This window comes from Indicator indicator, chromosome 21, assembly GCF_027791375.1.
Source record: "Indicator indicator isolate 239-I01 chromosome 21, UM_Iind_1.1, whole genome shotgun sequence".
NCBI lineage: Eukaryota > Metazoa > Chordata > Aves > Piciformes > Indicatoridae > Indicator > Indicator indicator.
Genome location: NC_072030.1, coordinates 12,763,622 through 12,787,883, shown reverse-complemented (window position 1 = coordinate 12,787,883; position 24,262 = coordinate 12,763,622). Strand labels below are relative to the sequence as shown.

At 40.4% G+C, this 24,262-nt stretch overlaps 1 protein-coding gene across 1 annotated transcript in view; it reads left to right on the top strand.

Moving 5' to 3' along the window:
- SERGEF (secretion regulating guanine nucleotide exchange factor) overlaps window positions 1-24,262 on the top strand; it is a 132,983-nt gene that overhangs the window by 5,310 nt on the left and 103,411 nt on the right. The window contains 4 exon segments of the mRNA XM_054390758.1: window positions 834-947; window positions 1,252-1,314; window positions 3,259-3,417; window positions 23,516-23,676. Coding sequence (XP_054246733.1) covers window positions 834-947; window positions 1,252-1,314; window positions 3,259-3,417; window positions 23,516-23,676 — 497 coding nt within the window.

Below are 24,262 nucleotides of genomic sequence, written 5' to 3'. Positions count from 1 at the left end.
CCTACTCGGGGTTAATTTCACTCCTACACCTTTGAAAATGTGGTCCTCTGAGTCTTTCTCTCACTATCTGCTGTGTGTATACCTGGCAGGGCCATAACATCTAAATATTTCTCTGCTCTGTTTAGAGACTTCGAGTTTATTTGTGGAATAAATACAGTAATTGAAACCTTCTAGCTGTCATGGTTGTGTTAAAACTGAGGAACAGCAAACTAAAATATAGTTTTTTTATTTGGTTCAGTTTTACATGAACTTTAGTATGGATTCCAGGTAGGGGAGTCTAGCTGAAGATGCAAAGGAGATGCTTGGAAGAGGAGTGGGATTTCTGGTGCTTGTACAAACACTGGAAATGATGCTTTCCTCAGCTCTGCACTCATTGAACATATTCATTCAGAGCTAGGTCGAGTCTCTGAAAGCTCATGAGGTGAAGACAAGTAACTTCACTCCCTCAGTGTGCTGAACTGTTCAAACAAATTAAGATGAAGGGAAGGAAAGGGCAAAGAAAGTGCAATGAACTTACACAGATAGCTTGTATCCATTACCGTGGTGCTACAGCTGAGGCACTTCTGGTACCAAGTCCCCAGAAAGGTACTAATCTAGGCCTCAGCACTGGGATGGGTTTGCTTAGTATCTTCTTAGTGCTCTTCCCTGTGTGGTGAGGCTACAGCTCTTTGTTGCTTGAGGACTTCACCAGGGCTATTTATGGTTTTTGCCATAAAGCTCTTTAAAAGTGTAATTTAAATCCGTGCAAATGAAATGAACGTGCTTGTAAAACTAATGAATGAGTTGGTGGTTCATGTGTTTTCATCTCTTCCTCCTGTGTTTTCTCTATAAAGAGAGTGGCTTGGTTCTTCAGTGGGGAACTGGCCTGGCATCTCGGGCAAAGCGTGCACACCAAGGAAAAACCCTTCCCCTGTTCTTGGCAGCAAAGGAGCCCTGTGAAGTAACAGGTAATCCAGGAATCTGAGTCCTGTGTAAAGGTGAATGGAGCAGAAATACATTTGGATTGATCTGTAGCATCCTTTTATTATAAAACTGCTTGGTGTTATAAACCCAGAGTGGAGTATCTGAAGGATGGAACGGGTGTACGAAATCGTAGTTTATGGGGGGAAGTCACAGCGAGTCTTGCAGTGGCCCAAAAGCAGGGACCTTTATTACAAAATTCATCATCGTGCTGTTACACCTGTATGCATGTCTGTGCATGGAATAATACCTGCTGGACAAATTTTATAAGGCTATTTTTTTTTTCTCTAGGTCTGGAAGATGTAAAGGTGAAGATGGTTGCTGCCGGCTCCTATCATTCGGTGTCACTTTCAGGTAGGCCTTAGGTACAGAAGTGGATGTCCTTGTATAAGCCTGCTGAGATTTTTGTGCTTTGGGAATGTTTGTGAATTTTAGTTAGATTGGTTGGCCTAGTTAGTGCTGGTTAATCATTTTGTGATAGTTCTAGATTGTGAAAACCTTTGTTAGGAGCTGAATTCATGTTTTGAATTCTGTGTGATATATCTTGGGTGTGACTTAGCCCTCGGGAGTAACTAAGACTCAGTGCTGTTTAATGGTTAGAGACTTGGAAAGGATTTGTGGAAGCACGTGGTTGGGTGTCTGGAGCTGCAGCATTATGCCTCACTAGGTAACTGGATGGTTGAGTTCTGGAAGCAGTGCGTTTGGCCATGGAAAACAAGTCCAAGGAAAGACTGCTGTGTCTATCCTGCTTCTGCTACATGAGCTAGTGCCTCTACGAGGGGCTGTGCTACGCAGGGATGTGAGGTGGTCTGGGGCTATCTTAGGTGGCTGTTAACATTGCAGCCTGTTGCACTGGGCCAGGCTGCAGAGAGAGTTTGTGGAATGTCCTTCTCTGAAGACTTTCAGACCCTGCCTGGATGCATTTCCGTGCAACCTGATACAGGTGAACCTGTGTTAGCAGGAGAGTTGGACTCAATGATTTCCAGAGGTTGCTTCCAACCCCTACCGTTCTGTGATTCTATGATAATAACAACAGTGTGCAGAGCTGTATGAGGTAATGTAAGAACACAAGACTTACTTAAAGCACTAGGAAATTGCTTTAATCACTTAGGCACTTCCATAATGCCTGCCGTTTGTTCTTTAGGCAATGCTTCCATGCTGGAGTATTAAGTACCCAGGAATGAAAGTCTATTTAATAAGGACTTCTATTGGTTTTGTTTGGCAGACTGGGAGAAGGGGAAACAGAATAGCTAATTATGCTGTGATCTTACAGTTTTGAAGTGTGGAAAATATATTGAAGTGTGTGAAGACAAGTCTTTGCCAAATGTTATAGGAACAAGTTCTGAGCAAATATGCAGCCATCTGGTACCTCTGTCATCATTAAAGGAGCACTGGAGTATTTGCTTATGCAGATCTAGAGAGATGTAGTTGAATGGGGAGATGTTCCAAGATGTAAATCCCATTGATTCTGAGATGCAAAGTGTATGTGCGATTAGTGAGTAAGAACCGTAAGGACAAATAGAATCTACTTCAGCTAATTAGCACTCTGTATTTACAGAGTGAGCAGATGATTTTTTTTCCATGCTTTTGCTTTTGAAGAGAGCAGTTTATTTGGCAGCAGGAGGATCAAGACTAACAAAAAAAACTAACCACAGAGTTTAATGAAGTGATGCTATTGCTGCCCTTCACTGTGCAAGTTACTAGTTATTGCTAAAAATATTTTGTGGTTTAAAGACTTTTGGTATAGTAAAGATACTACTGCAGAGTGTAGTGTTTAAATGGGGATTTTTTTTCTAGGAATCTCTCACACTGTGATGCAGTTTTCCTTGGCTCTGTGATGAGCCACCTGCTGGTAGGATACCAAACACCTGCAGCCAGGCAGGGTTTTGGCACACAGCTGTTGAAATGGGTTGTTGTAAATCTGAATGGTGGTTCCTGTAACAAAAGGATGGTACTTTACCTATATCCAAACTGGCTTGAGGTCCCCATTGGTGGGTATATGCTGCTAAGTTCTACTGTCTGCATTTTTGTTAAAACCTACACAAGAAATGAGATGAAGGTTGAGCATGTGACATTTCCCAGGATAAAGCAAATGCACCTTCTGGAGGAGGAAGGAAGGTGACAGAGGTGCAGTGTGTACACCTGTGGTAAAAAATGGCAGTAAAAAGCATTTGTGAAAACCCAAATCGAATGAAACTTTGTTCTTTGCTTGGCATCACTGAGTTGAGACAGAGCCTGTATCTGGTGGTGTTTTATGTATATCAGTTTCAACAAATTTTACTTCTCTGTCTATTTTAGATGAAGGATACCTGTATGTATGGGGTAGTAACAAACATGGGCAGCTTGTGAGCAAAGAAATCTTTCTTGCTGAGCCCAAGAAGATTGAGTCTCAGTTTTTCTCACATGAAAAGATTGGAGCAGTTTGGAGTGGTTGGACCCACTTGGTGGCACAAACAGGTAGGTTATCTGAAAAGCAGTAACATATGTCTCCAGGCCAGTAAATTGTCTTTTTTGCAGGCAAACATTTTCGTTCACCCCTAGTGGTTGAATGCAGTTTAGTAGTTTCACCTGAGAAGTGTTTGTCTCTTGAGAATGATGAGGGCAGACATGGTTTAGTTTCTCTCCCTGAAGCATTACAGATCAGAGAACCTCGCATCTCCATGCATGCAGTAGCACCTGCATGCACATGCTGGAGGGGTGCAGCCTTTGCATCATCAGGTTACTGGTATCCCAGAATATATATGAGCTTCTAGAGATCATTCTGCTGGGTGAGTTATGACATCTTCTTTGGAGAGGAAAGTGGTGGAAAACTTGCTTCAGAAAATAGAGAGGTAGGAAAATAGGGCTGCATCTTGTGGGATACTTGACTATATTTGGCAGGAAGATACTCAGGGCACAGGAGTTAGGGAGAATCCTGATCAGGTGTCTGAAAGGCTTGGGAACATACATATGTCCCATTGCCAGGTTAGCTGAGGATCTTAAGAGCAGGTAGAGCTGAGAACCTTCTGCTTCTGCCATGCCATCTGAGGAAAACGTTGCATTCTCATTGCAGTAAGTGAAATAAATTACGTGGCTTTGCACAACTGTTCTAACCTTTCTGTGCTTCTAGAGTGAGGCAGGCTTCTTGTGCTGCCCTTTTAGTAATGTGTTTTAAGGACAAAGAAAATCATGTGTTCAGAAGAAAGTCAATAAACTAAAATAAGCTGGCTTGTACGTGTGTGTGTTTGTGGTCAAAGCCAAAACATGTTTAAAAAAGAGAGGTTAAAAAAAAGGCATCATTAGACCTGGAGAACATCCCCCAAAGGTGAAATCAAAGAAGATAATATTGAAGATGTATCTTCCCTGGGATACAATGAGGACCATGTGAAAGCTTGCCATGTGCAGATGGGTTTAGGCTTAGTTCCTTTCCTGGTAAGGTAGTAATGACATTGATGTGCAAAAGGATGATCTGGTGAAGGTTGTCTGAATGCTTTTGGGTTGTTGCTCTCTCGTGAAAGGAAAGATAAGACAGACATGAAACTATTTTGTGGTGTTCACTTGTGAACAGTCTACTATTTGTTTCTCCTGTTGCGCAGCGTGGTGTGCAAGTTAGGAGTAACAAGAAGGTGCAAGTCTGCCCTGGAACAAACAGAGATATTATTGGGGTAGCCTACATGGATTCCTGCTTTTGCCCTGTATAAACTGCCAAGCGAGGAAATGAGGAGCAGGTGAAAGCGTTATTCCTAGAGACTGAAAGAACCTCTTGGTCTCTCAGGATACAACCTGTGTGTTAGGAAGACTGCACAAGGGTCTCTTACTGATATTTACTGGGTTCTGTAATTATGGGTACTGGCTTGAGGCGTGCTGAGCCTTCAACACAGGTAGTTTTATTTAAATGGAATTAGTAGGTGCCCAAAGGTCAGCATGTGCTGAAGTGTCCTGTTACATTAGTACTGTAAATTCTGAAATGGTTATGCAGTGATGCCCCTTGCTCTGAGAAGAAAAATGCCTGGTTTAGTTACTGTATACTGTGAACTCCTGGTGCTAGAAGTTGCAGAGATGTGATGCAGGACTAGAAGAAACAAATGAGATAAGTGTTCTGTTTCATAACATTCATTGTTTGACATCAAAGTACGTGAGAGAGATGTCATCTGTAAAACCCTGCATTGTTCTAGCTGCTCTCTTAGCTATTTAAAAGAAATGTTTGAACTCAGATTTTTAGAGGATGCTCTACTGAAGATTTCAGAGAGCTGTAATCAGTGCTATGTGCTGCTTTGGAAACTTCTCAGGAATTCACCTGCTTGGTGTCATTGTCACTGGAACAGAAATGGTAGAAAAAAGACATTAGTCAGGATAACCTAATTTTAAAAATTGTCAGCATGGTTTGTCTTGCTTCACTGTTTCTTAATAATGCATATCCACCAAGTAAAACTGCCCCAAAGATTTAGTAACTTTAATGTTTCACTTAGTTGGTACTTATCCTTGGCCACTAAGTGAATATTTAAGGTGATACTTAACAAGAAAAGAAAAATATGTTGAGTGACTAGCAGGGATATTTTTTTTTTTTTTTGTGAATGTTGGAAAGGAATTTGAATAAGAACAGGCTGGCTTTTTACATCTGCAGTAGAAAACTGGCCAAGTTATTGCTGGATTTGATTTTGGTGTACACAGAATTTTAAATCTATTTTAAAGTCAATGGACCCAAACCTAAATCATCCAGAATAAGATTCTGAATGGCCTTTGGCATCCTCTAGATACCACTCAGAATCTCATGGGATTTTCAAGGGTTGCTCACTACTAGACAGAGTGAGCTAAGCACTTCCCTGTTTCTGTAAAATCACTCACTGCCTGTGGTTAAACTTGCAGCTAAGTTACTGAAAAACATACCCACTTGAAAACTTCTCCCTGCATGCAGTTCTTCATTATTTGTAACTTCTAGCAGAGGAGGAAATCAGCAACAGGAAAATGAAGTAGCAGGTCACATAAAAGAGTGGTCTTTATTGATTTCCCCCCCCCCTTTTTTTTTTTTTCCTCACCCCATCAATATTTTTTTTTTGAGTACTCCCCTTCCTCCCCAATATATTTATACTTATTTATTTATAAACTGTAGACATGCATTCTGGTAATACGCTATGCAAACTGTAAAACATGCACAATAGAAATGCAAAGAAAAAAAAAAGGGAGATAAAGGTGATTAAGTACTACTTAAAATATTTTATTAACTAAATTCATACCATTAATCATCTATTAATAAATTAAAATATGAATTTATTATTGCCTTACAGTCCTCCAGTGGATTGTCTTCCATATCCTCTGGCCTGCATGCGTTCCACTTCAGAGATCACTGATTCCTGCTCTCTTTACTCTGGAGAGTTCCGCAATTAGTGGAAAGGAAGCAGAGGGATTTTTTTTTGGATGCAGAAAAATGGAAAGAAGGGATGTAGTAAGATGCTTTGCTCTGCTTATTGTGCAAGGTAGCAACATCACAGTGTGTAGGGATTTTGCTGCAGGAAAGAATAGTTAAGTTTGTTTCTAATTTGTACTCTCTCTATGATGCAAAAGAGTTTTACATTTATTCTACTGTATCTGAAGTCTAGTGTTGTGTTTTTCATGGAAGGTAGTGGAATTTTAGGAGACCATTACAAATACTTAGAATTTCATTTAGATTTATTCCCCTTCCTCCCCAGAATGGAGTAGGAATAATAAAACAAAATTGCAGCTGTCTTGACAGTAAATTAAAACTTTGCTTATTGGAAAGACACAGGAGGAAACTAGGTGGATAAAAGCTGGACATTGTTCTTGCATAAATTCACAAATTCTGCCATTTCAAAATGACATTTTGCTCTTTATCTGCCAGATGGGCAGTGCCTGACTGCAGAACTAATGGAACATTGGGAAGTAACTGGGATGGCGATGCTCTTAAGAGCAGCCACCTGGAGGAGTAGTGGGCAGTTTCACTGACAGCTTTAAAGTGAGTCCAAGCAAGTTACCAACTTTGTTATCAAGAAAGAAGGGACACTGCATAAATGTCTTCTTCTCTGTTAGGCTTCCCTTCTTATGTAGTGTGTTTTAAAAGACACACTTTTCTTTCATGCCACTGACAAAATTTTGTGTTATAACCTAAAACAAAACACTTAAAAAATTTTTTTTTTAATGTCTTCCCTCTTCTGTTTTTTCAAGGGATTTTAACTGCACCTGAAATCACTTTAATACCTGCATCTCTTTCATATGTTGTGTTCTACCTTACTCAGCAACTGTTCTGAGAGCCCTGTTTCCTGTCATTTCTGGTTTGAGTTTGGTCAGCTCTCTTTTAAGTTGCTGCTCTTTGTCTTGTAAAGCAGTTCAGATTCAAAAAGTTAATTCCTTGGGGATGAATTGTTTAACATTAAAGAATGTTTTCATAGAATGTTATGTTTTTCATCCCCACCCTTAAGTGATCCTCATCAGCTCCAATTCTTTATTCTTTTTAGTGGTAGAGGTGTCTTTCAAACTGTTTCCCTTGTACATGATCTTACTGCAACTCTCAAAATCTGTCAAGGCAGAGAACTGCAGTTTTTTCTGTCTTGGGTACTGATTCTTGCAGAGGAGAGAAGCACAGTTAGGATTTGTGGCACCACTGGTACTCTTTTGAAATAAGTTACATTGTTCTGCTGTTAGCATGACCCTAGTTGGTGAGAAAGAGCAAGGTTGAGAGACCCTGGCTGCTTTCTGATCAGGTCTCTAATGGTAAGATATGAACTTGTTAGTGTCTTTGGTTTAGTTATTATTTCCTGCATGAATGCTTGTCTCCAGTGACTTTCAGGTGTGCTTTTCAGTTATGACAGGGCAGAACTGTTACTGCTCAGTGTGAAGGACAGATCAGATGCATTCTTCTGGCCTCACACTCCAAGTGCAACTATTATTCTCTTCAGGTGACTGCTCTGTGTAATGGTTTGCTTCCTTCCCAGCACTCTGCTTAATGGCACAGGGAGCACCACTGCAGTGTAGGTAATACTATTTTTGAATAATAACGAGCAGCTGTCTTGCATTGCTCTACTTAACAATGTCAACTTTAATGTGTGGTCCTTCTTGAACTGATACAAACCCTTAGAGGGTAACTACTAAAAGAGAGGTTATTGCTTAGATCATTTGAAAGAGAGCTAAGTTGTGGCCTGTGATTCTGCAGATGTAAATTAGGCTACTTTGGGAAAGGATAGAACCTGTCTGGCTTAAAGGCAGACCTAAATATAGCCTGAGCAGCCTTTTAAAGACTTAGAGGTGAATCATCAACTTCAATTCAAAACAAGTTATTTTCTTTTTAACTGGGATGCTTAATAAATAAGCTTTCCTAATCTGGCCTGTTTTATTATCTAAGTATCCTCCTGAATACATTCACTAATCTATTTTTTCATGTGCTGTCACATGAAATTATGTCTTGTTTGAGCTCAGATAGAGAATTCCAAGCTCTTTCATCCAGAAGGAGTTACCTTAAAAAGGCAGTTAAAATGGTATTTCTGCTGCCTTTGCAAAACTTTGCCTACAGCTGAAAACTCTTGGAAGAACAAAATGCATTGACATTGCCTGAATAATATTCTGAATCCTGATTCCAAATGTGCATTTGAACTTGTGCATCTTTGAATGTCCCTTGGTGTTATTTAGGCCACATAAAAAAAACTCTGAAGTGGCCTGACACTTTAGTGACCTACATGGCTGGAACAGAACCCCCATCTCTTGTTTTTTCTAAGTAAATGAAAATGTGTCCCTCCAACCACTGAGAGCAGGCTGAAGGAATGTTTCTAATTAGTCAGCCTGAGGAGGCTTACTGCTGTAATTGCATTGGTAGATGCTTTCTATGGTGCCAGTCAATGAGTAGAGCTGCCAGGCTTTGGTGAGAGATGTGGAGAATGTGGTGTGAGCAACGGGAGCTGCAGTGGAAGCTCTTGCTCCTTGGTACCCGAGCATGCAGTGTCAGCCCACTAGAGGTCCTCTCCAGTGTGCTTTTGAATCCTCATACCGGGAAAGCAGGTTTTCTTTGCCAGCAGTTCCCTAGCAGAGCAGTACTGTTGGGTTGGTGGTGTATTTTTGTAGTGCTTGTCTGTGATACCAATAAGGAATCTGTTTTGTGTGGACTCTTCTTTCCTCTTTTTAGCCACTCGCTATGGCTGACAGTCAAACGGTTTGAGACTAGATTCCCTGACATTCTTTTTATTGTGAGGTAGCTACATTTTGCTTTGCTAGGATGCTGGGTTTTGGGATAAAATGCTAGAAATAAGCTACATCTAAAATTGCAAATTGATGGGAACCCTTGAATCCCTTTGAAGCAGAACCTGCAGAATGAAAGTTTAAGGAAAAACCCCATTGTTCATCTGCCTCAGGCTGATTAAACTCTAGCTAAAATCTGGTAAATATACTTGTTTTTGTGTGGTCTTGGTTCTGTGGTTTTGTGGTGCATGCTTCTTACCTCCTCCTTACAATGCTGTAGCTTGATGTTACATAGCAGTGGGAGTTTACACTTCAGAGCCTTGCTGTTGTAAATACTGACATTGCTGTAGAGAAAGCAAGAAAATATCTGTTGAAGATGCACAGACCTTAAAGCAGAAATAGCTGCCACAGGGGAGATCATATGAGTTATTCCAAAGTACACTGCTGAGTTCCACTTGTATGTCCCAGTGTTAAGCCCAGAAATTTTTGCCTGACAGGAATGCAAGCTCTAGAAGACATTCACCTGATAGTAGTGGGTTAGTTTTTCTTCTTTTTTTCAGGTTCAGTGAGTGAATTAGAAAGCCAATGGAACCACTGGAGTTGTCTCGTTTGCACTTACACTGGGATGGGTGGGTCAGGATTATTTTGACTTGAGTCCAAGTAGATCTGGCATCTTTGCTAGGATACTTTGACAGAGTAGGTTTGTGTCTACTCTTGATATTTCACCTCAGTGCTGAGACTTCAGCTTAAGGCAAAACAGGAAAAATGGCAAAGTGAACAAGAGAGACGAGGTGAAGGCTGACTTGAGATCATGGATGGAATCTAACATTAAGCCCCTGTGATGCTTTATGTATTTGTTCTAGGGCTTTTTAGGAGCACTTAAGAGGACCTAAGTGGGAAAATCTAAGTACCAAAATTGCTGAAGTCAGAATGACCAGAATGTAACTTTGGTTCATGGGATCAGGAAGATGGTTAGTCTGGTAGACTAAGTCAAGAATTAACTGAAGCAGAATTTACTGGAGAGGAAAAACCAAGAAAACACATGAAACCTAAGCTAGTGACCTGAAGAGCCTTACTCCTCAGCAATTTAGGAAATTTATCATGTTGTTATCTGTTCCCAGGAGGTTGATGGGAATACGTTCCTCAAGCAGCAAGGAACTGAACTCTACAGTTTTATTTATGGAAGTTTTCTGCAAATGAGACTTCAGTCAAATCCTACAATACCATGTCTTTGGAAAGGGTGGAGGAGTGGGATCTTGACAAGGATACTATAGAAGATGGTTCTTTGATCTGCCAAATTGCTACTGAATCTGAGAGAAAATTTTCTGCCAGAAGATAGATCTCAGTAAGTGGTGGATCTGTGTGTGCTCTCTTGAGGATCAACAGATTTTGTTTTTAGCAGCTATGGCTCACCAGCACAACAGGAGCCTTCTATTACATCCTACTGTATGTGTCAGCCCCTCTTGCTTAGCTCTGACTTACAACACAAACATGTTTCTTATGTATTTTGTTCTTCCTTTAACAAGAACTGAATAAACAAAACCTGTGGACTGGCTCTGACTTCCACAGTCTCGTGGTTTTTCTTGCTTTAGTTAAGTATCAGCTTTTGTGTTACCAAGTTAATGAATTTGTAGTTCACTGAAGTTTATATAAAGCATCCTGTATTTTTATTTTCCAAATTATATGGATTTGAGTTCTAAATGGCTGTAAATAGCTAGAAGGGATTGGCATTTTCTTCGGCAGAAGTCTCAAAGAAGTTCTTTTCATGGCTCATTGCTGAGGAGGAGTCTAGGTTCAATGGGAAGGTACATTCTGAAAGGTTAGGATCAAGTGTTCAGAACTGTTCATGTGCAAAGTTTTTTTTGTTTTTTTTTTTTTTTTTTTTCCACAGAATCTTGCCCACAACATCTTTTGAGAAACTGTTTCTTTGGTTACCACCCATCTTTTGCTTCTCCTTGTTCTTAGTAATTTCCAGTTGGTCAGTAAATAGTTGTGCATGCTACGCCATATCTTTTGTGTGTGAAGACAGAGGTGTCAGGAAGATGCTAAATGGTCACAAAGTTTGATTGAAGTGATTTATTGTAAAATTGAAATATCAGGGATTGGCATTAAAAGCAAAGAAACTTATCTCAATAGTTACTTCAGGTTGCCCTTGTATGCTGTCGTGTGAGTGAATGGGCAAATAGAGATTCAGATGGTGTGTGGACAGTAGGATTTAAATGGATTTTTGTTAAATTTAGCTGATGATAAATGCTGAGCGTTTTCACAAAAATTGTAAACCAGGAGGAAAACAGCTGTGACAGATTCTGCACGTCTTTTCTGCTTCTCTTATGTGTGTGGCAGCATATGGAATACCACTCCCACAGCAGAAATGGAAGATACAGTGTGTGAGGCTAGTCTGTATAGATCTTCCTGGTCTTCACTGTATTTCTTGCTAAGTCCTGTCCAGCTGTATTTTAGCAGGTGCTCAATGATTGAAAATGTTTGGAGAATGACTGACTGTCATCATTGGCTGCTACACTCTGGGGCTTTTCTGATACAGTCCACATGTGTGGCAATAGGGACTATATTGTATTGAATCTCTGGGGTTTTTTTGGTGCCACATCCTCTCTTTTGCTGTTGGACATAGTGATATTGGGGACCTAAATGATGTGTCTGTCCTGACTTGAAGAAACTTTAAAAAGCTTTCAGAAAAAAATGAACTTTTAAAATGTGGATGCAGTATAGATTTTGTTCAGGTCATTAGTGTGTGAGATAAGGGATTCATTACTCTTTCTGTTTTTCCTTTTTTTCCCCTTCCCCCTCCCAGCCCTCCCTTTCCCTTTCTGCTTGTTTTCTTTGGTTTCTGTGGTTAGGTTGCTGCAGTTATGGCTAGCCAGCTGGCCATACATTTGTAAACAAGGTCAGATACACTAGCGAGTGTGTGGAACATTTTAGGGAAGAAGGTTTTAATGGGACCTCACTGGCAACACACAGATGGTAGTGAGCAGCAAAGATACCAAGAACAGGCTAAGAACTGTAGATTAAGTTGAATTTACTTGGTAAGGTGGCAGTGCTTTGTGCTCACTGTGTATAGAATAGAGTTGGCAGCTGAAAACAATCACACAAACACAATGTTTGTTTTTCCTGCCCTCTTAGTTTTGTTGGTCTCCGCACACGTGTACAAGAGACATGGCTGCTGCATTAGCAGGAACTTCATTGCAAGCTAAACATTGCCAAGCTTAGCTTTTGGAAGAAGCTGCCTATGTGGACAGGATCTGTGCATGAGATCAAGAGATCTCATCTAACCTTCAAAGCATTTTAAGACTGTTAAATACTTTTTTTTTTAATAACCTTTAAATGACATTTCCTGTTTAGTAATTAATTATTCAGACTTAATGCTCACTAATGAATCTTGCTATTTGAACATAGAAAAGGTGTTTTTAAGAGCTTAGTGGCAGTTGAGTGCTTCTGAAAAACAGTAGCTGTTGGGACTTTTTCTTAAACAACAACAACCCAGGAAAAAAAAAATCCATAAAACTCATGTGGCTTGTTCTTTTCATGGTTACCTTGAGGTACTTCTCAAGCAGTGAATTTGAGATAAGTTACTATGGGTTTCAGGAGCTGTATCAACAGCTTTGAATTTTGAGTACCAGATTTGTAGTCCTTTAGTAGGGCTTTTCTCCCTTTGATACTTGGGAAGTGTCATGGGATCTGCCAAGAGCAGCTATCTGCTTGTTTTGTTTACTAGCAACCTGGTGGCTTTTATTCATCAAATTGTTTCAGTTGTGAGGAGCCATAGAATCGTAGAATGGTCCAGTTTGGAAGGGACCTCCCCAGGTCATCCAGTCCGACCTCCATGCAGTCAGCAGGGACATCCTCAATTAGATCAGGCTGTCCAGGGCCTCATTGAGCTTCACCCTGAATATGTCCAGGGAAGGGGCCTCAACTGCCTCCCTGGGCAACTTGTTCCAGTGTTCCACCACCCTCATAGTAAACAATGTGTTCCTAACATGCAGTCTACATCTGCCCTTCTCTAGTTTGAAGCCATTGTCCCTTGTCCTGTCACTGCAGGCCTTTGCAAGCAGTCTCTGTCCATCCCTTACAAAGTGGTCTAATGTCTGTATACAGAAAATCCTTTAGGAGTATGTCTTCCTACTTCTCCTTTCTGCTTTGAAATAGTAAGCAGACTGAAAATCTGACATTTCTCATCCTGAGGTTTGGACTGTGTAACAGCTGATGGTTGTTCTGTAGGAATTTGCCTGCACACAAATGTTTTCTTCAGGGCTGTGCCTGCTGTGACACAGCTGACTAGAGTTGAAGCAGTTCATTTAAAGGAAAATGGACAAGTCTGCCAGAAGAGAAGGTCAGACTATGGGCACAAAATAAGGATGGCAGTGTGGATTATTAGAAGCTCATCTAGTCTGAAGCATCATCCTGACAGGTCACACAATCCAGAGGAAGATGCTGAATCCTTTCGTGCTTGTCTCCTCTCACTTGCTCACTTTGCTAGAGATTAAAAAAACCCCATCACCAAACAAACCCAGAACACCATGGGCATGCACGCAGGCAGCAACTGATAGGTGAAATGTCAGAAACTGCTGATGTGTCCGTTTAAAAAATCTAGGGTAGTTATTTAAAGTTTCTCTAATCCATCAGAGCTGTGTTGGAGCAGTGTTTGTTGAAATCAGGTCGCCCCATGCCCTTGGGATTTAAGACCTTGCAGTGAGCTGATTCTCTGCAGACACAAACTTGACATGTAAAATTGTTTTCTGAGTGTCTGATTTTTAAGATTTTTCACTTCAGAGCAAAGAAATGACTCTTCCCCACCCGGGCACCTGCTTCAGAGCAGGAGAAAAGTCATGATGTCTTTTCAAACTGTCCTGTCTCGTTGCATTTTGTGAAGCATGAATGGGAGGCTACTGCTTCTTTCAATCAGCGCTCTCTTTAATATCCAGTAAAGAAGGCCATGAAGAGCCAAGAGCGTTTTGTTCTTATCTTCATTGCTATTCCTTCCTTACACCCAAGGAGAAAAGGTCTCTTCTGATTTCTCCAGTCTCTCACTCACTTTGAAACTTAAACCCCTCTTACAACACACCAATACTGGCCTTACAGCCCTGTTCATGTACGTAAGTAGTGCTTAAACATGCATGTGCTGGCACTGCAGGCAAATACAGGTGCTGTGTAGGGATATGGAGGTGGCTGTGGACAGCTATTGCTTCAGTTGGTAACCATCAGAAGTAAATCTCCCTAGTGTGATTTCCTCTTTGTACAGCAGGTCACATTTCTTTACAGGAGGAACTTGAATTCTATCTGCATAGGTAGTAACGTTTCTAAGATGTTTATATAGTTTTAGACTTCCAAATCCAAACTTTTCCCTTATGCTCTGTATCCTGGAGCTCTGAAATGCTGAAAACATCTCAGTGTCTTGTAATATGTGAATTTTAATGAGTTAGAGGTCTGACCTGGAACAAGAAGGCAGGAGTCAAAGGGAACTCTGCTAGCTGGATGGCATGCTTTGGTAGATGATGGAATTTTTTCAGGGCATAAATGACATTTAGGTACTTTCACCATTATGCAGCTATTTATACCTCTGTCCCCTCTGTTCCTGCAGTCCTCTTGATGTTAAGCATTGTGCTTATACAGAGTTTGAGGTGGAATCCTGTGATTTGATTTTTTTTTTTCCATACTCATAAACTCAGTCTTTCTTGGGGGTGGGGAAAAATGAGGATAATATTTCAGAGGGAGTACTTCATCTTAATGCTCATTATTCATCTCTTGACTTCAAAGGACTTAATTTTTTTTTTCTCATCCTCTTTTAGACTGTTTTGTTCCTCCTGTCAGTGAGAATGCTGCAGTTAGAGCTGCTCGTTATGTGAGGTGAACAGCCCACTCTGTCTTAGTCAGTTGTAGTTGCTGTTCTAACAGATCTGACTGAACAAATGGGGTGATCTCCTGGGAGGCTCTGGAGGTGCAGTTGTTGGTTTTGTGATATTGTTCTGTGCTTTGTATTTTATTTCTTAAGAACAGCACCTGGTTGAGATTGAACTCCATTGGATGAACAACTCTGCTGCTTCTAGAGCTATTGAGAAAGTTAAAGCCATTTAGCAAGTGTCTGGGCTGGGGGGCAGCATCTAACACTATGGTGCCTCCTATTTCTTTGTAGGCACTGTAACTCTGAGTTAGTCATGTGTGTCTGAGGCTTCCTTATCTAGTGAAATCTCTGTGCAGATGGTCTCTGAACATTTATTCTTGGGAATCCTCCTTGTGGACAACAGCAAAAAAAGTCAAGTTCTTCAGACTGCCATTCCAAAGCATTCCTTGTGATATTTCTCTGTTTCTTTCCACAGAATGCCCTTGGGTCTTTAGACAAGGTAAATATTAGTGCTAGGAACTTAATTACCTTCATTTTGTTTATTTCTGCTGTAGACAGAGGCCTGTGCCTTCTTAGATAGGCTCCAGTGGCAGTGGGATATTGGGAATCACAGGATCACTTGCATTCTCTAAATAGGACAGATTCATAAATGTTTGCAAGATTGGAGCTCTAGGTCATGCTGTTCATTAAATGATGTAGACAACATGGATATATTGTAATTTGTAGTCTCTGAATAAGATTTTCTGTAGCACTCTACTGTATTAAGTCAGCAAGACCTGGGCCTTGCCTCAAAGCAGGGTTGCTTCATGCTTTGCCCCAGCTGGCAGCCCATTTTACAGACAAGGACTAGGAAAAATAAGACACAAGAAAATAATTGTGAACAGATCAGAGCATATGTATGCCTTGTGTTATAACAGTTCAAAGGTGTTGTATTTGCAAAATGGTGTCCAGAAAGAATTAAGAGCTTAGAAAGCAACACTACTTCAGTTTTCTGGGGAATGTTAGAGGGAGAGATGCTCAGCTGCAGAAGAAAGGAAATCCCAGGTTAGGGAGGCCTATATGGAAGGAAGCATATAACAGTGCAGAAGGGCATGGAGATATAAATATAGAATGTCAGCAAAAGTGTATGACTCATACTGCTGTAGTAGCATAGTGCAGAATTTATTTGCAGAAGTACAGAACAAAAACCCTATGGTATACTATGATGCATTTGCAAATAGTTTTCCATAGCTGGTTAATGTTTTATGCATCCTGCTTTTTTTAAGGCATTGCTAAATTGTGCTTTGATTTTTCTTTTTTTTCCTGCTTTTTGTTAGGACTTTGTTTTTAGATGAAGAGTTAAGTCCTCTATTGAACCTTGAATGCAGCAGTTCTGTTTTCAGGGTAGAGATGAGTTAGATTTGTTTTTAATCATGTAACTAAATTTAGCCAGCAATCTGCATTTTAAGGCATTGCTATTAAAAGTCTAAAAGTGAGATATGTTTTGTAGTTTGAATTTAAAATGAGCCAGAAGCACAGCTGGTGAGGCAGTCATGACTCTCTAATCATGAGTGGAGAGAAAGGAGAAGGGAATTTTCTCCTCTTGCAGGGTAAATGCAAAGTGAGATAGGTGCCTTAACATCTACCCCTGCCCCCACCCTGCCCTGTCCTTGGCTTTGTTTCATGTTTGCATGGACTTCACCACCACCCCCCACCTCTGCATTTTATTTCCTGAGCCAGGATCACATATCTGTTTGATATCAGCAGCATGAACACAACTTTACAAGCATTTAAGTTCTTACATTTTAATTTTCTTTCCATTTATTTAGAGGTTTATGTGGTTCTCGATGTTTCCAATCTCTCCTCTAAAAGCAAAGCAGCCTTTATTCCATCTAAATCCCAAACGCAGAGGCAGGACTTCCAAGGTATCTGGAGGTTCTTGGAATTTGCCATACTCTAAAGTTATTTTTGTCCTATCTTTCAGAGCAGTGAAGCATGCTATTAAGTATGTGAATAATCCCATTAACTGAATGTTGCCTATCTCAAGACAGAACTTGGTGTAACTATGGAAGTAAAAATAGAGAAAACATTCCTGTTTATAATGAATGGAAGTCAAAGCTGTTCAGGTGTTTAATGGTGTAGGCAGTCCTGATAAAGATGTATCTGTTGGTAAAGTGCATGATAAATTTAGCATGCCATGTGAAACTGTAAGTTACCTCTAGCCTATCATACAGAAGATTGAACTGAGTTAATACAGGACTGCATTTGGCAATATTTGCTGTTTCCAAGCTTCCACTTCCCAAGGCAGCTCTTCAGCCAGATTGATTCCTTGGCTGGGTTTGCCTTTCCCATCATAAATAGTTCAAGTACAATGAAGGCTGGTGGCCTAGAGGTGAGAACAACTATTTGGGTCCAAAGTTTCTCCATCTGTCTTGGTGTAAAGTGTTGCCTAAGAAATTCTCAGTCTGTGCTTTGGAGATTTCAGTCTGTGCTGAAGGGCTGTCACCGTTCTGGTGTCTTCCTTGGAGAGTCTCCCACATTCTCATTACCTTACCTGCCTAGCTGAGTGTTTCCATTACACCACATTATCATACAAGTCATAGAGGCTTTTATGTTTTGGTAATTCCAGAAGGCTCTGAGACTGGATGATGCTCCGTTGTGCTCTGTTTATATGAATGCTGTGCAACAGAGTTCCTCCTGGTTGGATGCAATTTCTTTTCATGATGCATAGTTGTCCTCTAGGTTTATTTCTTAACTGTCTTCTTTTTGGTAAGCAATAGGAATGGGTCACAGTGAGAAGTCAGTTGTTTGCTGCATCGTAGAACAGCCACTGATTCTAGTGGTGTGAAATCCCTTAGATGTCTTGTTGGTTTGTCTTGCCCTCAAAACATAGCCTTCTCAAAGTTGGCTAAAAGTAACTCTCCTCCTACACTTGAGGTTAAATTGGTCATTGGATTTGGGGAAATTTGACTGCTCAGAATGGCAGAAACTTTTGGCCCACTTGAGGAGTTTTATGTGACGAATCTGTAGCTATTACAGGACGACTGGTGCTTCTTTCCTGTGGCACTTGTGGCTTTTTGTTGCAGGTTGGAACCTGTTTATAGGGTGATGGGAAATCCATGTGAGCTGCAGCACATTGAGAAGATGCTCTGTGGGCTGTTCTGAACAGTGGATTGTTCTGAACTAGCTATATACTGCAACCTGTGACTATCTACTGTGACTGGAGAAGGCTGGAAATGGCCATTGAAACAATCTCTAGTTTTTATTTGCTGATGTCCCTGAAATGCTTGTGCTGTTTAGTCTGAACTTTCCTGAAGAGGCATGACCTCAATACTGTGCATAGATTTATGCTTTAGTGATACATTTTTAATAGCTATTATAAAAGAATATGGAGGCAAAAAAACCAAAACAAAACAGGAACATGTCCTGTTATATAAAGTTGCAGAAGCCTGTAAGGAGGTCATGGGAAGATGATGTGTTAAGAGATGTGAGCAGCTCTGGGAGACTGAACTCCTGTGTAAGAGGATGAAGGAGCCATTTAAACCTTTGTTGGAGCAGATAATCCTGTGTACTGAAACCATGCACAGGTACTGAAGGTGTGGTAGTGATGCCTGGTTCCCAGCTGCTGAATTAAAGCTGCCTTCAGCCAAGAAGGAATTAGGGATGGATGGATGAATGTTTTTCAGTATGGCTGCCCTGCATAAAGGCTATTTCTAGGCAGACAAAGAAGTTTCTCAGAATGCAACCATTAGTGTTTGTCCTGAAGAACCCCAGAGATCTGTAGCTGTGGGAGAAGTGTTGGTTTGCCCTGTGTGGGGCAGGGAGGAGGCAGAGGCAGCCTCTAAATGTTGATCTTTAATACCTGATCCTGTGAGTTTTCATGTGAAAGGTCACAGTAGGAATTTCAGCTAGAACTTCCTATTTGAAGTCTGAATGAGATGAAGCATTCAGAATGAATATCCACAGTTCATTTGAAAAGTAGTTGTTAATGCAACCATGAACTGAGATAGCCTAGATGAACTCTTTCATCTAGTATTTATGAAAGGAGAGTTCAAAGCTTGCCTGGATACTGAATAAAGACTTCAAGGAGATAACACTGGTGCAGTCATGATACTATCTGAAAATGGGAAAACTGATGCAAAGATGAATCTGAGTCTAGGGAAAAGAAGTAAGTTTTAATATCCCTATTTGTCTGTTGTGTTTTAATGAGAAACTAACCTGGTTTTAAAACCAAAATACATTTTTGCTTTTTATTGTTAATTCTCTGCAAATACTCGTGTGGCTGAGCAGATTGATTAAGAAAATACTAAAAGGGAGAAATGACATTCCACAGCCTGAGCAGCACCATAAAGCAGCACATAAGAGCCACAGAGTCAGAAAGGAAACAACTAGAAATGCTTTACGTGATGTTGCTGGATTTGCAATGCCCCAAAGGTTGTGAGCTTGTAATCTTGAGGCTATTCTCAACTGTCTGCACTTTGTGATAGCATAAGGACACAAGGATGATGTGGAGAAAAAGCGGAGGAGCCTTTCTGGTAGCAGATTGCTAGTGTAGTGCTGCAAGTACTTGCATGCATACATACACATCCATATTCTGGGGGGGCCATGAGCATGTGTTTCAGGTGATTTCCTGCTGTACCTATCCTGATGCACACTGCAGTGTTTACAGTTCAGAGATCAGGAGGAAACAATCTGTATGAGCACGTAGAATCTCCACTGATCTTGTGTGTGCTGTTTGCTTAAGGGTCTGTTGGAAAGTTTTCCTTAAAAGTCTTCTGGTTTTTGTCCTTTTCTTCCAGCTCTCTGAGCTCCTGTACTGCATGTTTCAGTCAGGCTGTACATTGTAATGGCAGAGGATGCACGAATTATGTCTATTGTTCCTTAATTCCAAATGGTATTGAACCCTCTGGCCTTTACGTGACGGAGCATTTGCCTGCTGAAAAAATGCATGGTTGCAATGAAATCCTCTGGGACAATGTGGGTGCTCACAGTTGAGGAGTGGAGGTACCTTCTGGAATTGGAGCCTCTTTGCTCAGAACAGGGCAAGATCAAGGTCTTCAGAAGCATTGTTAGTATCTTGGAACAGCTGGAAAAGCTTTCCAGTGTTGTTTGCTTCTTTCTTTGACACAGGTTGTAGAGATACCTCCTGCCTTTTGTGCTCTCTTACTGTATAGACTCTAGTACGAAATATCTCATTTTCTGATGCCACAGCCAATTCCATGGTTGATGTACTTTGTCCAGTTGACTCATTACTGTGTATGTTTTCTTGACTTCTAATTAAAATCTGTTCTAGTCTAATATTAGACCAACACTTCTTCTTATATCACCCTTCATTCTGAAGTAATTCATCCTGCAACCTCCTTCCTCTGTATGACTAATGTCTTTTTCTCAAATATTCTTAGAACGTTTTAAAATACCGTCTATATTATAAGCAGCACAGTAGCAATACTTCTCAATACAATTGCTTAATGCTTTCTGTCATAACTGAGTGCTATCTTTTGCTTGGGGTTTTGATGAGACTAACCTTTTGGGCAGAATTTTCCATGCAGTTTTTCAGGTGTTTGCCTTAGCCTGAAATTCCCACCTGCGACCAACTTTATAATTTAAAAAAAAATTTTTAATTTTTTTTTTGTCATTTGTTTATTTTTTTTCTTTGTTTGCTGGAAATAGAATCAGTATTTCATAGAGAAGACATTTCTAAATCAGCTTCTGTTAGGTTACTTTGCAAGAAAGACAGATTGTTGGGGTTTTTTTGTTTTTTTTTTTTTTTAAAGGATGTGTTTTGCTGAAGAATAGAAATGTTTGACCTGTAGTGGGAAACTGAGCATGGGAGGGGGGAATGCTCACCAAAAAAACAGGAGCAAATCTGGGGAATGAATTTCTGCTGATAATGAGAACTGAGTTGGTGAGCATTTGGGCATTCAAGAATTTCTTAAAAGCGCCTGAAACGTGTTTCCCCTGTAGTGATAAAACCCAAAAAGTTAATTACAAATATTTCCTAAAAGGTCTGTTTGGTTTAGTATGTCTGAGTGATTCTGTACCTGCTTGTCCAGTGAAAGAAAATGGATGCTGTAAGTGTTTTGTTGTAGCTGAGTGTTATTGCAGTCTGGGTTTATTCCTTGCTGTATGCTTGCATTCTTCAGCTCCACTGGATTTACAGAAATCATATGCAGTAACAGAGATGAGAATACTTCAAAGCTTTTGTAAGGCTGAATAAAACCGCTGGGATCATGCTATTTCTGATTCTGTTGCTTCAGATGTTCTGTTGCTTCAGCTTGATGTTACCATTGAAATTTCAATGTAGGGCCTCAATAATTGATCCAGTAACAGAATTGCAGAGTGAACCTTAAGGAGAGCAATAGCCACAGTAGAAGAAAAATGGCCAAACTTGTATAGGCTTCGGCACAGGAAAATGATGTGCTTTGGGCTTCTGAGAGTTGAAATGCTTTAGTTAATATATAGTCCTTGGGGTCTGTAGAGCAATGTCTGGGTAGAGCTTGAGAGCCTATGATATATTAATGATCTAACTACATGTTACAGAAATGTTCTGGCTTCATATTTCATAAAACTCAGCTTCATTTCTTGTAGTGGACATGAGACAGAGCAGCCTGCCTGTCCTTGTCCAGTCTGCTTACTGGGTTCTGCACAGGTGCTGTAACCTGGTCTGATGTGAAAGCTTGAAGCTTAGTCTACATTTGTATTTGCTATGTAGCATAAGCATACTGACAGAAGAGTCTTCTTGCAACACTTTTGCAGCTGGAGATGTTTTTAGCAGAGATCTATACAAATTGCTAAGTGAAAATAGCACCTCCAGAACAAGTGTGGTTTTTTAACTGCAACCTGTTTTCTAATCTCTGCAACGTACACTGGTGGTTCTAAGGGGACTTGTAATGCTTTAGCCTACCAGGATGAAGCTGCTACATTGAAAGGCCTCACTTGCATCCGAAGTACAGTATGACTAGTTTCAGTTTTTCTATGAACATCTTGGGAGCAACAAAGGAAGGAAATCTTTTGTGCCCTTGAGAGAAAAGGACAACTAATTTTATCCCTTAATTATTTCAGGGAAGCTTTATCTGCAAGCTGAGAGACTGCATCTGAAAAACTTGCAGTGATTGGAGTACAAGTTACCATTGCTAGCAGATTTCCAAGAAAAATGCATATGTTCTCTTGTATTTATATATATATATATATATATATGAAGGTAGAGGTTTTCAGTTTGTTTATGAGATACATTATCAGCTTAAACTTCACATACCACAGTGTGCACCTTTGTCCCCTTCAAGGGAGCTTAACAGCGCCTAAAAGAAAAGGGAGATGTTCAGGTTTCCAAAGGTTTCTGTTGTGGCATGCATTAAGAAAACCCTCATGTCACCTCTGGGTGGTGTGATGGGTACGCCCTGCTCCTGACCCCTCTGTGGGCTGTGTCTTTACTGACTGACATTGGAAGAAGTGTGTATGCTTAGCTGACTTGCTTGATTTCATGGTGTTCTCCTTAAATCCACATCATCTGGTTTTATGGCTTGATGAATTGAGTTCAATTCTGAAGACGAGTTTAAGGCTTGGCTGAAGTCTGTACCACACTCAAGGTCATTGCAGACTTCCTTTGGGCTGGAATGTGGGTTGCTGCTTGCAGTTAAAACCGAGTTGAGAACATACTGGTTGTGTTGTGTGTGTATATAATTTTTTCTAAATTGGAAGCCCAGAAGGGAAAGCTTTTCATTACTTACTTGCAGAGATCTATTTACTTCATTAAGAAAATAAAGCTGTCACTTAGTGTGACTTCCATGGGTTTTTTTGTTTGTTTGTTTGTTTTTAATTTTAAACATTGGGAAGTGAAGGTAAGAGACATTGCTCTATGCATGTTGTCCATACTGAGAATGGATTTCTGGGTGTTAGTCCCACAGCAGTGAACCTGGTATGATATGTGGAGAGAAGGGTGATCCATGTACTGCTGACTTCATTTAAACTTGTCTTTCCTTGATCAATTTGTGATTCCTGTGCAAACAAACTGGTGCATTTCCAATGCTTAATGACAACTGTGATGATGTTCCTGATGTTGCTGTCCTGAGAGCTGTTACTCTGCTAACAGAAGTTGTGACAGAAGGTAACTTCTATTAGGGAAACATAAACTGTGTGTTAAATACAGGCCATGCAATGCAAAGACTGGGAGTAGGGAAGCATCTTTTATGTTTTGTCTGTCCTTCTGCTAAGCTAAAAATGTCCTTTGTAGCTTACGTGTACGTATCACATACAGAATGCCCAGGTTATGCAGTTTCACTGACATGGTTTCATTTATATCTCAGGCCAATCTACAGATGCTATTCTGCTAGAAAACAAGTTAATGAAGTTTGAGCACCCATGTCGAAGTACACTGTAATATGTCCTTAGCTGGTTTTATGTTGGTTTTTTTTTTTTTTCCTTCACTCCTAGAACAAAGTTCTCAGTAAGTTTCTGAAGCTTTAGATAAGATGCATTTAGAAGTGTTGTTCTGGCTTTGAAATGGTATCCAGATGTTCCAGGAACCTATTGAATAAGTAATCCTGAAATATGTTTTGTCTTTAGAAACTGGCAAGGTATTCACCTGGGGCAGAGCAGACTACGGGCAGCTTGGAAGACACGCAGCGGTTCCCGATGGGCAGGAGGCATGCACGGCGTCTGAACAACGCGTGGAGCTGTTGTGTAGCACCCCTGTTTCAGTGCCTTGCCTAAATGGAGCATCTCAGGTGAAGAAGAAAATTGCTGTTTCCCCTCTGCCCCTTCCTTGTTATGTGCATTAAAATAATCAGAAAAATTTCCCAAGAGAACCCTTTCAAGAGCTGTGGCACAATCACTTGCAGCTCTTCCTGTAAGCTCAGAATTTAATAGAATTCAGTTATTTAGAATTTATTAAAACATTCAGAAACTGATTTTTCCCTTGGTGGGACCAGAATTACCATTTGCCATGTTCTTTCAGATACCAATGTGTGCAGGAGGTAGCTGCATCTGCAATACAGCTGAACAGGTGAGGGGGGACATTGCCCAGCTGCAGCACTACTTGTGTCTGAAGCCCCCTGAAACAGTTTAGCCAATGGCCTATCTCTAGCTGATAAATAATAATGCTACAGCTCAGGCTATCTAGGCACATAATGAGTATTTCTCTACCTTATAACATCCTGCAGTAGTATTGAAGTTATTCTTTTTACATGCCTAATTCAATATAAAATGATTATCCTCAAGCATACAGATGATCAGAAAGAAAACGTCATTCAAATTGTTTGCTGTGGTATGACACAGTGTGCAACCTGTACTGCCTACAAACCTCCTGGAATT